Genomic DNA, 14,097 nt, shown 5'->3' on the forward strand with positions numbered 1-14,097 from the left:
ATAACTGCTTTGCACTGTGAAGCGATGTCCAAGAATCTTAAAATGGCAAAAGAACAAAAAAAAATAAAAATAAATATAAACAAGTAATTTTTAGCAAAAAAAAAATCTACTTAAAAAAATATACATATGTATATATATATATTTCATGATCCAATGATCGGATCTAAGCCAGATTAGTATGGGACCACCTCTGAGACACTTATCGAAATCGGTTGACCTGGCCCAAAGTTATGCGGTAACATATATAAAAAAAAAAACAATACTCCGACGAACTGATAACCTTCTCCTTTTTTGGAAGTCGGTTAGGATTTACACTCATCGATCTATAAGAGCAGGTCAATAAGTCCGCGCGATAAAGCTCAAGGGGTTAAAAATTTAATGCAGATCACTTGTAGTCCATGGTACTTTTTGAAACGCATGGTCTCCTGCTTCAACTCCAGCTCATAGTAATGAACCCAAGTTCTGTCTACAGTAATAATCTGGCTCATTGGTTTATTCTTGCTATCGCTGCACAGGTTTAAAAACACTAGAAACGCTAATGCTTCTGTAGTTGTGTGAGCATTCTCGGCACCTACCTAACTATGACTATTACCTTGTTTATACCAACACATAAAGCGCTTTGACCCAGTTCGTTGTGATTCAAAACGGAAGCATAAACCAACTTTCAATACGCTCAGGAATTCGAAAGTGTATTGACTCGAATTTGTTTTCAAATCGCTTTTTTAGAAAACTNATAAACCAACTTTCAATACGCTCAGGAATTCGAAAGTGTATTGACTCGAATTTGTTTTCAAATCGCTTTTTTAGAAAACTGGTATAAACACATCACTAATTTGACGCGAAGTGAAAAAAGGCTGGTTTTCTTTATACAGCCCATTTTAAATTTGAATTATTATTATAACAAATTTGAATTCTTGTTCACTTCCATTTCGTTACACCGCGCAAATAAATAATTTAAGAAATATCGAATAAAAATTATAAAGTTTGTTTACTTTTGAATACGGTTTCAGCGAGTGCGCCATAACGACAAAGGTATAAATTCTTGAAAGAAATATATGTTGAGGCAAATCAGCCTTTTGTTGTTTGTTTAGGTATAAACAAGGTATATAACTATATAGGTTGAAATCCTAAACCAGTATAATATAGTCAGTGCTGTTATTCTAAGTCAACTTTGATCTCATTAATCTCCTTTTATTTTACACTTTTTTGCCCATTCTTTCCCAATTAAATGCTTCTGCGAATATTATGTAGTGAAATATTGCTTAAACACCTATGAATGGTTCAATAATTCGGAAGGATTTTCTTGTGCGTGTACATGGCGTATGAGTGACATTCTTTCCTGCTATTATTTCAATGAAAAAAATCCTGGCGCATTTCTATTGGATTTCTTTGTAACACAAAAGAAAAAAATCGGCACAGAATTTGTTGTTTTAATTTTTTTCCCTGTTAAAGTTTAAATTTTATTATAATTTTTTCATAAAAAAAAAACAAAAAATCTGCAATGATTATGTATTTTCCCAGAAACTATCAGGCATATCGCAAAATGATTTAGATACGGTTGAAGGAGAATATAGAATATTGTTAGCTTTCATTTGCCATATTTTGTATCAAGATTATTTCTTTGTTTTGTAATATATATGTTATTAAGTGGACCCACATTTTTAGCTGAATATCGGCAAATTGCCAATATCTCGAAAACTTATCTATAGAAAAAAAATTAACTCCATTTTCGGAATCTACATTGGGATTGGATAGGGTCATCCAGTGTGCATTTTTGCTGTATACCAGTGTAATGTTTTGAAATTGTTTTATTTCACCACACAAAAATGTAAACAAGTGACGGTTTCAAAATGGAGGTGGAAAGCAATTCATGACGAAGAACATTTATGCAATAGTAGGTATGTATGTATACATATTTGACATAAAAACACTCACTTTGATTCTAACTCCGGTGAGAGGCAGTAAACTAGCGAGTGTCCGTTGACAACAATCGCGAAGCCGGTGTTCTCTTCGATTACTTCATCCGGATGTAATGTGGTCGCGCCATCAGCACCCTTCTCGATATTGTCATAGAGTTCATTACATTCGGCGCTGCAGTTAAAATTTGAAAAGCAATTCGTTAATATTGAGACAATGAAGGATGCATGAAGTTGCATAAATATGTACATACACATATATATATAGAAATAAATAAAATAAAAATTAAGAAAATACAAAAAACGCATAGATGGCAATTTGTGCAGAAACGGTACAAATGAAGCGATGCTGCAAGTACATATGTATGTATGTATGCAGCTATTTACATTTGATGTTGGTAAAAAATTGTCGTAAAAATGACTTGCATACATACATACATACATGCATGCATAGATATCGGCGGTAGACAAGTAAACCCCAGTAAAACTAATTATGGCATTATGTACTTAATTAGTTTTTCTTATTAGTGCACGAAAATGATGAATGCAGCGAGGGACACACTCATACCCACATACATACATACATATGCATAATACAAACTGACAACATTCACAAACCATGTCAAACATGTTCAACAAAACAATGCAACACACTTTTTTTAACGGATTGTAGTTTTAAAAGTCTCTCAATAAATATTTATCAAATTCAGTACAATACATAGCTAGCTCTTTACTAAAAAGAAATCGCTAATACAAACACGATCGAACGAAACGAAAGCAAATATTAGTGACGTTTTCAATAGGAGCAAAACCAACAGTAACAACATGAATAAAAAAGCTCAATGATCGATGTGGGTGAAATGTGAAAACCAAGCAATCAAAAGCTAAATATGCATCCTAATTTGACCTACATTAATTTATGTACATTGAAGTCTTTAGGTATATGTAATATTTATGTATGTATGCGAGAAACGTGTTTAACGACAACGACATTTTTAAGTGTACTTTAACGAATGAACGAACAAACAAACAAACAATGCGAATGTGAATAATTACGATTATTAAATGTGTTAAAATATATTTTAATGTACAAAATAAGTATTTACTTTCCGGGCGGAACAAGTACCAATAGAGGGGATCATCCTTGTACAATATAATCAAATGATGTAGAAATTGCACTGTCTTGTTGGCTATTATTATTAGATTCTAATGGCGTGATTTTGTTTTGATTTTTTTCCAATGTATCGGTTTGTATGTAAGAGTTTGTGTTTGAAGAAGAAAATAGCTTTGTGGACATACTAAGAATTCTTAACTGTGCGCTATAATAAGCTAGTGGTCTTACTGACAAAAAGTAAAATAGATTTAAAAATCTTTATAAAATACATTTTAAATCTATTTTATTTTTTATGAATTTTGAGTAGATTTTTTAACGAAAAATGCTACAAAATATCGAGCCCTAACCGCCAAAATAACATAAGCGACATTTTTTTGAAAATTTTCTTTTCGAATATTTAGGCATTTGAAATAATTGAAATTCTCATGCAGGATTTCTATTGAATTAGTCATAGAAGTGAAGTTTAAAATATAGAATTTTTAAAGGAAAATACCAAAAATAAGCAGAATATGTTTCTACATTTCTTTATTGGCTATAATAAGTGTTTTTTTAATGATCTTTACTTTATTGTGGGCTGCATATTAGAACAATGCATCACTAGTCAATTACTTAGAGCAATGTAGATACATATATTTAGCCTTCAATGTACTATGTAGACGTATATATGTAGAAACATGTATTTTTGAAGTAAAAAAAAAACACAACAGACTTCAATGCTCATATACAAATTAAGGACCGATCCAATGATCGGAACTAAACCAAATTCGTGTGAGACCACCCTTTCCGATAAAAAAGAAACATCGAAAACATTTCACGTGGTACAAATCCAAATAAAAAAAATTCCGGCGAACTAATAACCTCTCCTTTTTTGAAGTCGGTAAGAAAATCTAAAGAAATTATCTTCAAAAGTAAATTGTTACTCATACGCCCCGTAGTCATATAGAGTACCATGGCGTTTGTTAGGTGATATAGATTTTCAATATGTAAATTGCGTAAAGATTTTGGTGAAGAGCGACAGTCGCAAAACTAGCTTAAGAAATTCCAAGCTGGTATTTTTAATATCAAAGATGATTCTCCGTCAGGAACGCCACTTTACACGATACGAGAGGCTGCAGGAACATTGAAAATCAGTAAAAGAAAAGTGTTTTCATTTCCAGCTAATGAAGTAGCCAGCTCGACATTTGGATTCGACATGGGCTGAATGAAGTTAATAATAGAAAACAATAGATAATAATAATAATGATATTTTGGCGCTCACACATATCTTAGTGTTTTGTTGAGCTTCTCCTCCGATTTTTGTTGTCACACAAAGTGGAGGCACCTGCAGTTTTACGCCGTTTCCGAACGGATATTGTATTTTTTTATGAGAAGCTGTTTTTCATGGCAGAAATACACTCGGAGGTTTGCCAGAGCCTGTCGAGGGGCGACCGCTATTAGAGAAATTTATTTTTTAGTTTTTGATGTTGGGTTGAACCGGGCTTGAATCCAGGCCCTACGGAATGGCAGCGCCAACTACTCCACCGGTTATGTGAAGTGGATTATTGCTTCCGACCTGATGATTCACCTCAAACGATGGCAAATGCAGAACTTGATCAAAAGAAGGTTATGCTCTATGAGTGGTAGGATTGGAGGAGCTTCAATACGAAATCGAAAGATCAATTGGGATGAATTGTCGTTAATTGGACCTTTTGAAAGAATTTGTCATAAAGAAATATCTTGAGATTTTAAATCGTAAAGGAGTTGTGTTCCATCACGACACATCAAAAATTATTGCAGTTAAGCTAGAATTTAAAACCACACCCTGCCTGCTCGCCTGACCTTGTGACCTAATATGTCTATCAGTTTCGCACTCTTCAAAACCCGCTGTGTCAAATTCCTAAAAGGTTTGTAATACATATTACTTTTAAATCAGTGAAGCACGAATTAATCATTATTAACAAATAAAACATATTCCAGCTTTAAAAATTGCTACTCAAACGAAATATACCCATTAATACGGATTATTTACGTATGCATATTTCAGTGAGATTCCGTGAAATTCGAATTAAAAATGAAAAATTAAGATAAGTTGAAATTAAAATTAAAATTAAGTACTTCGGTACGAAAAGTCAGATGTTAAATAATAATAAAATAATACTTATAAAAAATATCTATTAAAGTAGTTCCTCCAAACCAAAAAAAAAACTAAAGGGAATAATAACAAGAGAGTAGCAGAAAGAGAGAGAGAGAGAGAGAGGAGATTTGTGTTTCTTTTGTGTAAAAGTGCGGCGTTTGTTTTGGAGTTCCCTCTACCTGTCCGGTTCGCCCTTATTATGCTTAATTTTGTCATCATCCCACCTAAAGGTAACAACAGATATCGCTGGCGCCGGCGGTGGTGTGGCCTGCGTACGAAAGCCAGTTCCATACGTCACAGATGTGCTATTACGATCGGCATTATTCGAACCATTTAAATTGAGATTCAGATTAACATTCGGCTCGAGCGCTGTAAGTGTAAGAATTTATGTTTGTTTAATGAAATTCTATACGTACATATGTATGTATATGTATCTATGTACATATGTATGTAGTTCAGTCACTTACGTGTGGGTCTAAAACGATTGACAATTCGCACCGATTCACGGAATTGGCGCAACTGCTTGTCGACCTCCTCTAGTGAACTGCCATCCACAATGAACACATCAGCCAATTCATCGGTTAATAATTGACACGAATATCCAATATTTATAGCAGTTTCTAAAAATCGCATTCATAAAGAGAATCGCAAACTGATAAACATGACTTCTGCTTACCTTGTTTATCGCCTGTTAGTACCCAAATTTTCAAGCCAGCCATTTGTAGATTGGCTATCGTTTGTGGTACACCATCCTGTAGCTTGTCTTCGATCGCCGTCACACCCACCAGAATCAATTCACTTTCGATCTCCTCATACATGGCGTTCAGTTTCTCTTCGCGAGCGTCTAATGAAACAGCTGCTATTTGTTGGCGTTGTAACCAATCCATATAATAATCTGCGTCAAGTCGTCGTTCGGCAAGTACCAGTGTCCTTAAACCTTCGCCAGCGAATTTCTGCAGAGCAATTTTTTGGTCGTAAATATTATTTGAGCATAATTAAATTTTCAACTTACATTCAAATGATCCTGAGTACGCGCCTTAATATCACTTTGACTAGTGCTTAACCTATCGTAAATCACATTATCAGCACCTTTGCAGTACAGTATAATATCATCGCCCCGCCTCAATATCACCGACATACGTTTGCGTACATTATTAAAGTCTAGAATGTTGAGAAGTTCATACTCCTGTAAATAAAAGAGAAAAAAAATAAGTAATTAAATTTTACACTGTTAAAAAAAAAAAATACGTTTATGGGTCAATCATTTCAAATCGACCAATGGTTGGAATCAACTATTTTTGATTTGGATGAAGTTTTAAATAATATTTTATTTTTTTGAAAGTTCAATATTTCACAATTTTCCGGATTTTTTAAGTAATTTTTTTGAATATTTTTAAAACTATTGTACATAGTTACAAAAATGCTTCTGGTATCATTTTAACGGTGACATTCGGAGCTGTATAAAAATATTCAAAAAATCCAAAAATAAAAAAACAAATTCAGACTTTTGAAAGACAAATTTTATATTAGCTTTCTTTATACAATACCTGCAACTGATCTTAATTAAAATCGAAACTTTCAAGCTGTTTTTTAACAAAGAAATTTTTTAACTTAAAAAAAAAATTTCAAATTGCAAATTAAAAATAAATTTAAATTGTTTAGCACAACTTTAATTAGAGTAAAAACAAAAAAAATTTTCAAAGTCCAAAATTCAAATCATTAAAAGAAAACCGCATGAAAATTTCAGAATCTTTTAAGATCAATTAGAGGTAGTGAATAAAAAAAAAGTGTTAAAGTTCTTTATATACATATAGTCTCTTTATAACAACTTTAAAACAAGACCAGAACCATATTTGTAGCTCTAATAGTTTTTGAGATACTCAAAAAAAAAAAAACTTGCAAAATCCCGGTAATTAAAAAAAAACGTAAACATTTTTTGTTTCGCACAACTTTGTTATATAATAAAAATTCATCCAAATCAAAAATGGTCGTTTCCAAACATTGGACGATTTGACATGGATTGACCCTTATCTATTTACATGTGTACAAGTACATACCTCTCGATTACCCATCACTTCTATCGTTATACTATTTGGCGTTCGTGAGCGGAAAACGAAGCCGAAGTTTCGTGCTGCTGACACCAGCGCAGCCTCGTCTGGACTTTGCGCCTGATACTCGAGTCGTCCCTCCACATACTCCGGCATTACGGTGTGACACAGCGCAAGTAGGCGAAAGAAATTTTGGGTGTGCTCTTCGTCAGAGCGCACTGCATCCAGCAGGGTCTTGTCGTACCAGCGGAAGTCGGGTTCGAATTCGGGATTCGCCGAAAAGTCCACCGGTTCGAGAGCCTTAAAAAATATTTAATATTTTGAGTTAAGTTTTTTTTATGTCTCTGCTAAGAAATGCGCAAATCTACATAGTTATGTACAACAGTTTGTATGTATTTATATGGATAAAGCGTGGCAAGTTGCTCGGGTTTTGAATTCATTTTATTTAATAAATTGATTTATGAACTAAAGTGTAAGTACATGTACATATGTATGCACTATGTATGTACATAAGTGGTTGTAGTTATAATAAGCCTTGGAGCGTTTCTTGGAGTATTAAAGCAATTATTATTTATTTGTATATGTATTTGTATTTGTTAGTGACAATGAAAGCTGCGGCATGCAATTTTAGCTCAGGCATCATAAGTAAATCGAACCGACCGTAGATGGAAAGGAGAAACTTTAAGTAGCAATTAGTTCGCCGCTAGAAGCTCACTGAGGCATGAAAGGTTAATAATGTTAATTATAATAGATACATTTATATTTTTTTATTTTATATAGCGCATGCAAAAAAGTAGCACAACAAAAAAAATCATATGAGTGTTAGTAGTCAGGATTTGATGTGACATAGCTTTCCAATACAACTTTGAAAATAATTTGAATTTGTATGTGGAGTCTCCTCGCCACTCCAGGCGGCGTTAGAGACTCTTCTATCCATTCCAACTAGAGACATAAATGTTAAATGCCCTGCAACTGGGAGTAGCTAAAAGCTTAGGGCGTCTAAAATTCTACCTTTAACAGAGAGGCTTAGATCACGTTGTCCGTCTTTGAAATTTTACACAGAAGAAGCGGGTAGTCCTAACCCGTTTCAGAGAACGACGGGAGTACAAAATACACTGACTTCCATACTTCTATGTAGATTGCTGTAATATTCTTAGGATGAGATCTATGCAAACTTTTTAAGGATACTGGGCGTTTTTCCTTGAAGTACATCTTTGTTATACACAGTTAGGCTGCGATCAAGGTCCTACTACTCAACCTGAGTTACGGAATATTGAAAATTCCCACAATCCAATAGACAAGACATATTCACTCTCTGCTGAGCCCCACTGCAGCGTGGTGGTGTTTGGAGAAATGAGGAAGCGAACGAGTGCTTGAGAACTAGACCAGACATACAATAAAATCCTCTCGGCGATTCAGAGTAGAGATGAGTAAAACACTTGACTTTCCAGTACACAGTCATGGAATGAGGCAACATTCATCGTATGGCTTGAATCACAAAGTGTTTCTGAAATCTTTTGAGGACGTGGACAGCTGAAGCATTCCCGATAAGTTAGAGTCTTGAAACTTCAAACTTAGCTCAGAACCCGATGACAATGGAATTTGAAAGAGGTATTAATCTGCTAGGTTGCACTGTATTTATAAGCCGATTTGGTTCATATTTGGAACGTATAACTACACAAAAAATTTAGCCGGTAGGTGGCGCGTATGTCGAAATATTTCGAAACTCTGCATCTATAGCCTGATTTAGTTTATATTTATAATATATATTATCTATATTGAAGGGAATTTTTTGCAGATAGCGCTATAGTGGAGATATTTGGTAAGCCCGTTTTTATGGTCCGATTCGTTTCATATTTAGAAAGCTTGTTTTAAAAATATTTTTTACTAATAACTTATTTAATATTCATATCATGAGTTAAAAACCGTTTCACATCAAAGAAAAATTTTACCTTACCGAAGCCAGAAGTGTTTCACATCAAATCAAAAAATTTCAAAAAAGTTAGGAAAAATAAAGCTTCAAACTAGAGATGTACGATTGATCAATTAATTGAACAAGCTGATTAATCGAAACCTCATTCATTCATTAACAAAATAATAATAATATTTGATTAATCAAAATAATTTATTTAGCAGTTAATTCCATTTTAATTAATAAGAGACCCGAATAATTGCTGTTATATTTTAATTACATACGAGTAGTAACGATGTGCATTTTATTTCACAGCCAAAGCCACAATTTTATATGCAGATTTATAATGTTAGGTTATTATCACTAAGAATAATGAGTGGAGAACCTCTACCATTTGTTTGGCATTATGTGGAAGAAGAAAGTTACATTTGGGCAATTCGTCGCAGCCAGTTCGAAAACGCCCTATCTCAGAAAACTTTTCAAGAATGCCATGTTTCAGAATTTGGTTCAAAAACGCCATATCTAAGCACATTTTCAATACACTTTCATTTGAGATGGGTTGTCTTTGAACCGAATTTGGAGATAGGGCGTTCTTCACCAAAATTTTGAGATAGGGTATTTTTTTAATAAAATTCTGAAATAGGGCGTTCTTCAAAAAAATTTTTAAGTAGGGCGTTTTTGAAAAGTTTTCTGAAATAGGACGTTTTCGAACCGGCTGCCGAGATAGGTCGATCTTCCACTCAGTCGTCCAGTTCATCTAAACGCAAATGCCCGTAACCACGTAAACCCCGAGGACTTGTTTAATTACGAGGCATTTAAGCGTTTACATACCCTGATTGTATTCTAATATTTAACCAATTTCATTTGCTTTGAAAGCAAACTCAAAAGATAAATGACAAAAGTTACTCAGATTTGAATTAATTTTTTTAGAGTAAACCTGATAAATCAATTTTTTCAGTTAATCAGGATTATGATTAATTAAAAAGAAAATATTTTGAATAATATTTGATTAATAATTGATTAATCGCACATCTCTGCTTTAAAAGGTTTGTAGAAAGAACTTGAATCATATTCAACTATAAAAATTGGCACAGTTTTAAGCTTTTAAACAGGGTGGAGGGGTGCGTGAAGCAATCAAGCGGCAAAACAAAGCAAACAAAAAACGTATTTAGCGTCATAGTACTAAATACATATATGCAGCTTAGGATTTCGACTGCGCGAGCGTACACATTTCTATCTTGAGCGCACAAATTACAGTTAGCCGAGTACAAAATCACATGCATACGTGCACTTTTTGGTGAGACGAACTCCAGCCGGTGTCATAGAAATTAAATACATTATCGGTATTGGTGGCGGTTACTGTGGTGGTGCTGTTGTTGATGCGTACGTTTTTGGTGTGATTTTTATTAGTGCATTTTTTTGTACAATTTTCGCATGTTTGCTTAAGCATTTTTTTCGATTGCGATTTCAAGTTGGATTTCAATTTTGATTTTGCGCTGCCTTTCGGATGCTCTGCTGACTGGAACTCCTGGCTATGGCAAGCGCAACATGACATACAGTGCTTTTTGGAGCATGTTTTGCCAATTGTATCTGGTGTAAGCGATTTTGTTAGGCTTTTGTTCTTGGTTTTTTGGTTTGGTGTCTTTTGTGTGCGACTTGCCGCGTTGGTGGTGTGAGATTGTTGTTGTTGCTGCGTACCCAAAAGTACCATCGTCTGTGATAATGTATCTGAGTGCATTGTTGTTGTGATTTGTGATAGTGACGATAGGGAAGATGACGATAGTGCTGATGGCGATGGTGTTACTGATGTCAATGAGGGTGTAGTTGCAGGTGTTGATGTGGATGTTACTGATGATTTCCTCATCGCCATCGCCATCGTCAATGATGGCAGCATTGTTGTAATGTCAGGCGATTGTGGCGGCGTGGTGCTCGTGCAGGCTTTTGCTAAGGGTGTAGTAGTTGTGGTGCTAGATGTGTTGTTGTTGTCAAATGACATTATCAGTGCCCTATGCGGTGTTGATGGTGTGGAATCACCGAATGTCATTACTTTATCGCTCGCATTGGACCGCGTCGACAATTGACGTCGCATACGACGGGTCGGTGACTGCGATGTTGAACGTTGGCGCCAAGTTACTCGCTGCGCTTTAGCTTCCGTAGGCGTTGAGCTGCCAATGGAACTATCTTCATATTGAGCTTGATGCCTGCTGGACGCCGAAATATGGGGCGCGTATTCTTGCGTTGGACTGTTGGCCAAATCAGTCTGAACAGTTACAGTACCAGTCATGGGCAATAAAGCGTCTTGTGTGGTTGTCAAATTCGCCGGTGCAATGGTAACGTCTGCAGAGCCACCTTCTTCGGGACTGGAAACCATAATTGTGCTCTTCTTCGGATGTACCTCCGCGGTGTGCAATAGTATTGTTGGTGCCGGCGTGCTTTTATTGGCGCTATTGCTGCCGCTCACATTAAAGTTGCTATTCTGTACATATTTTTGCTTCTACAACAAGGAATATGTTTTAAGGATTTTCTTTTACTAAAAACTAAATGTAAAAAATTGTTAAGACAAACAAAAATAGTTGTCAAATAGTAGACAAAGACTGAACAGCTGAAGTATTGTGAAGTGAAGTGCAAAGTGCTCAAAGGATGCAAAAAAAAAGAACTCAATTGGCTTGGCAACAATTGTGCATGAGTGTGAGTGTCGGTGCTCGAAGGAGTGCAAAGATAAAATGCGCCAATGTCACAAAATTTCTACTCAAATTCAATTATACTCCAATTTCGGTTGCAAATTTGTGCGAAACACGCGACATTGCAATATTTACAAAGGGGTCCAATAAAAGCTCTTTTTTTTTGCTTTGCTCAATTCCTCGCCTGAAATTTCCATATTATCTTTCCAATGTACATACATATGTGTGTATAAGGGGATGCATACATACATATGTAGTTATTAATGAAAAATAAGCTGTTAGTTAAATTATATTTGATTATTCTCCTCTGTTTGTGATTTAAACCACATGCAATAGCCCCTACTACTGCCAATAATATGTATGTATGTATGTATGTGTGCATGTAGTATGTACGTAAGTATTTGTGCCAAGAAATCGCTGCAATGTTTGAAATTGCTTTAAAGCTTTAACTGCAGTTAGAGAAAATAAAGTGTATACATAATTAGTTTTGTCCTAAATAAATAGTTGATATGCGTTTTAGCCTCAAAAAAAAAAACATATCATCAGCACAATTTGTTAATAATTTGTTAATAATTTGTTAAGGACGTTTAGCTCCTCTCAATATCAAATGCAAATTGTTTGATTCTTCTTAGACTAAAAACTTACATCTGTAACTTCGATAACTTCGCCCGTACGCAGGTCGAATACATCACCATAGGTACGCCCATTAATACTGCATTTATTGAAGGTCATTATATTTTGTGTTAGTGTACCGGTTTTATCCGAAAATATATATTGTATTTGTCCCAACTCCTCGTTGAGTGTGGTGGTACGTGCTTTGGCATGAGTTTTCGAAGGTTCATAGTACATTTCCTCATCCCAATTGATTAGAAATGATTGGGCGAAACGTATAACCTGCATGGGAAAAATATTAGTAAATTCAGTGAGTAAAAATAATTAAGCATACAACGTTACATATTGAGGCTTATGACTAAAAAAAAATAAACAATTGCCTTTTCTTAAAATTTCAGACCTTCTACTTCTTTCAAAAAATGTTGCCCTTCCTCGGTGCTAAATGTGTTTGACGTAACACTCAACCCTGTAAAACGGCATGTTTTTGCCTTCTTATCCTTTATTCGTACATATTCGTATTCCCCTTCGTGTTCGTGTGCGTATACGAGTTCGTCTCCGTATTCGTCTTTGATTGGGCTTCGTATTAATTCTAAACACACCGCAAATTCGAAGTAATTTGGTAATGTCTTCGTTGCTTATGGAAACAAGGCAGAAATTTGGAATCGACAATGGGCCGAAGGGAGGAAGGAGGAAAGTTTCCCACCAACGGTATCGTATGATAAAAAAGAAATTAACAGTATGACGAAAGGGAACGTTTCCCTTTCCTAGAGGGTTGCAAATTAACAACTAACTACACATAGACAAATGCGCGAATTGGCGCGGCTATGGCTAAAGTACAGAAGCTGGCGCGCATTTTCTTTCTAAACTTAAAAAAATCCACCATTGAATATGAAAGAAAAGAAAATTTTTGAATTCTGACTTCACTCAATAACCAAAAATGTATAAGTATAGTATTGTGGGACTGTGTCATGTTCTTAGAATGGCTTTAATATTTTTTTTCTAACTCTTACTTACCTCTACTGAAACGTAGAGAGATATTGGCACAACAGTATTTAAGACGATTGCATAGGAAAAGAACACCAACAGGCCGATAACGGTGGAGCCCTGCGCAACATTTTTTGGTATGATATTTTCCCACGGTAAGTACACCTGTTAAAGTAAAGAAAGAAAAACAAAAAAGCACAAATTGATTGTTAGTGTATTAATATTAGGGTGTATCACTACCCATACAAAAAAAAAAATCGGTAAAGTTTTTCCATCGGACTTATAAAATTAATTATATTCTAAGACTTCCGCCAAAATACTTCGGAAAAATATTAAGATTTACGTGAGCTGGACGGATTTGAAAATAACCCCAAAATTCGAGTTTTTCGTAAATGAAATTGGTTTTTAATAATATTTTTTTTCGAAAAAGCTGCATTAAAATGTTTAAACATTGTATCGACTGTATCAAAATAATGTGATTTTTGTCCGAAGTCTTAAACTATGTATAATAAAATTTATAATTCCGGTGGAAACCGCTATTTTTTTGGCGAGGCACCCTAATAAACATACATAAGATAACTAAGATAAAGTGTGAGACATTTAAATAATTTTAAAAAATTTTAGAATGAATATTGGGAGAGGTTTGCGATTGCTAGATGGAACTATGTGAATAAGTTAATGTGAAATAACCAATTTACCTGAAAATGCTGTCCAATA

The 14,097-nt window shown here is 34.7% G+C and overlaps 1 protein-coding gene across 1 annotated transcript; it reads right to left on the reverse strand.

The window, feature by feature from the left end:
- Nucleotides 1-4: 4 nt before the first annotated feature.
- LOC108378649 (uncharacterized) lies at nt 5-14,093 on the reverse strand (the record flags this gene model as incomplete). The annotated part of the gene is made up of 11 exons (XM_017634954.1): nt 5-36; nt 1,936-2,091; nt 5,368-5,512; nt 5,611-5,763; nt 5,820-6,096; nt 6,156-6,329; nt 7,201-7,491; nt 10,389-11,597; nt 12,430-12,678; nt 13,411-13,545; nt 14,079-14,093. Coding segments are annotated over 11 exons (2,836 nt in total), but the record flags the coding sequence as incomplete, so codon positions are not given.
- Between the last annotated feature and the right edge of the window lie 4 nt (nt 14,094-14,097).

The sequence above is a fragment of the Rhagoletis zephyria genome, unplaced genomic scaffold, assembly GCF_001687245.7.
Source record: "Rhagoletis zephyria isolate East Lansing unplaced genomic scaffold, Rhagoletis_zephyria_1.1 Rzeph_scaffold_14618, whole genome shotgun sequence".
Lineage (NCBI taxonomy): Eukaryota > Metazoa > Arthropoda > Insecta > Diptera > Tephritidae > Rhagoletis > Rhagoletis zephyria.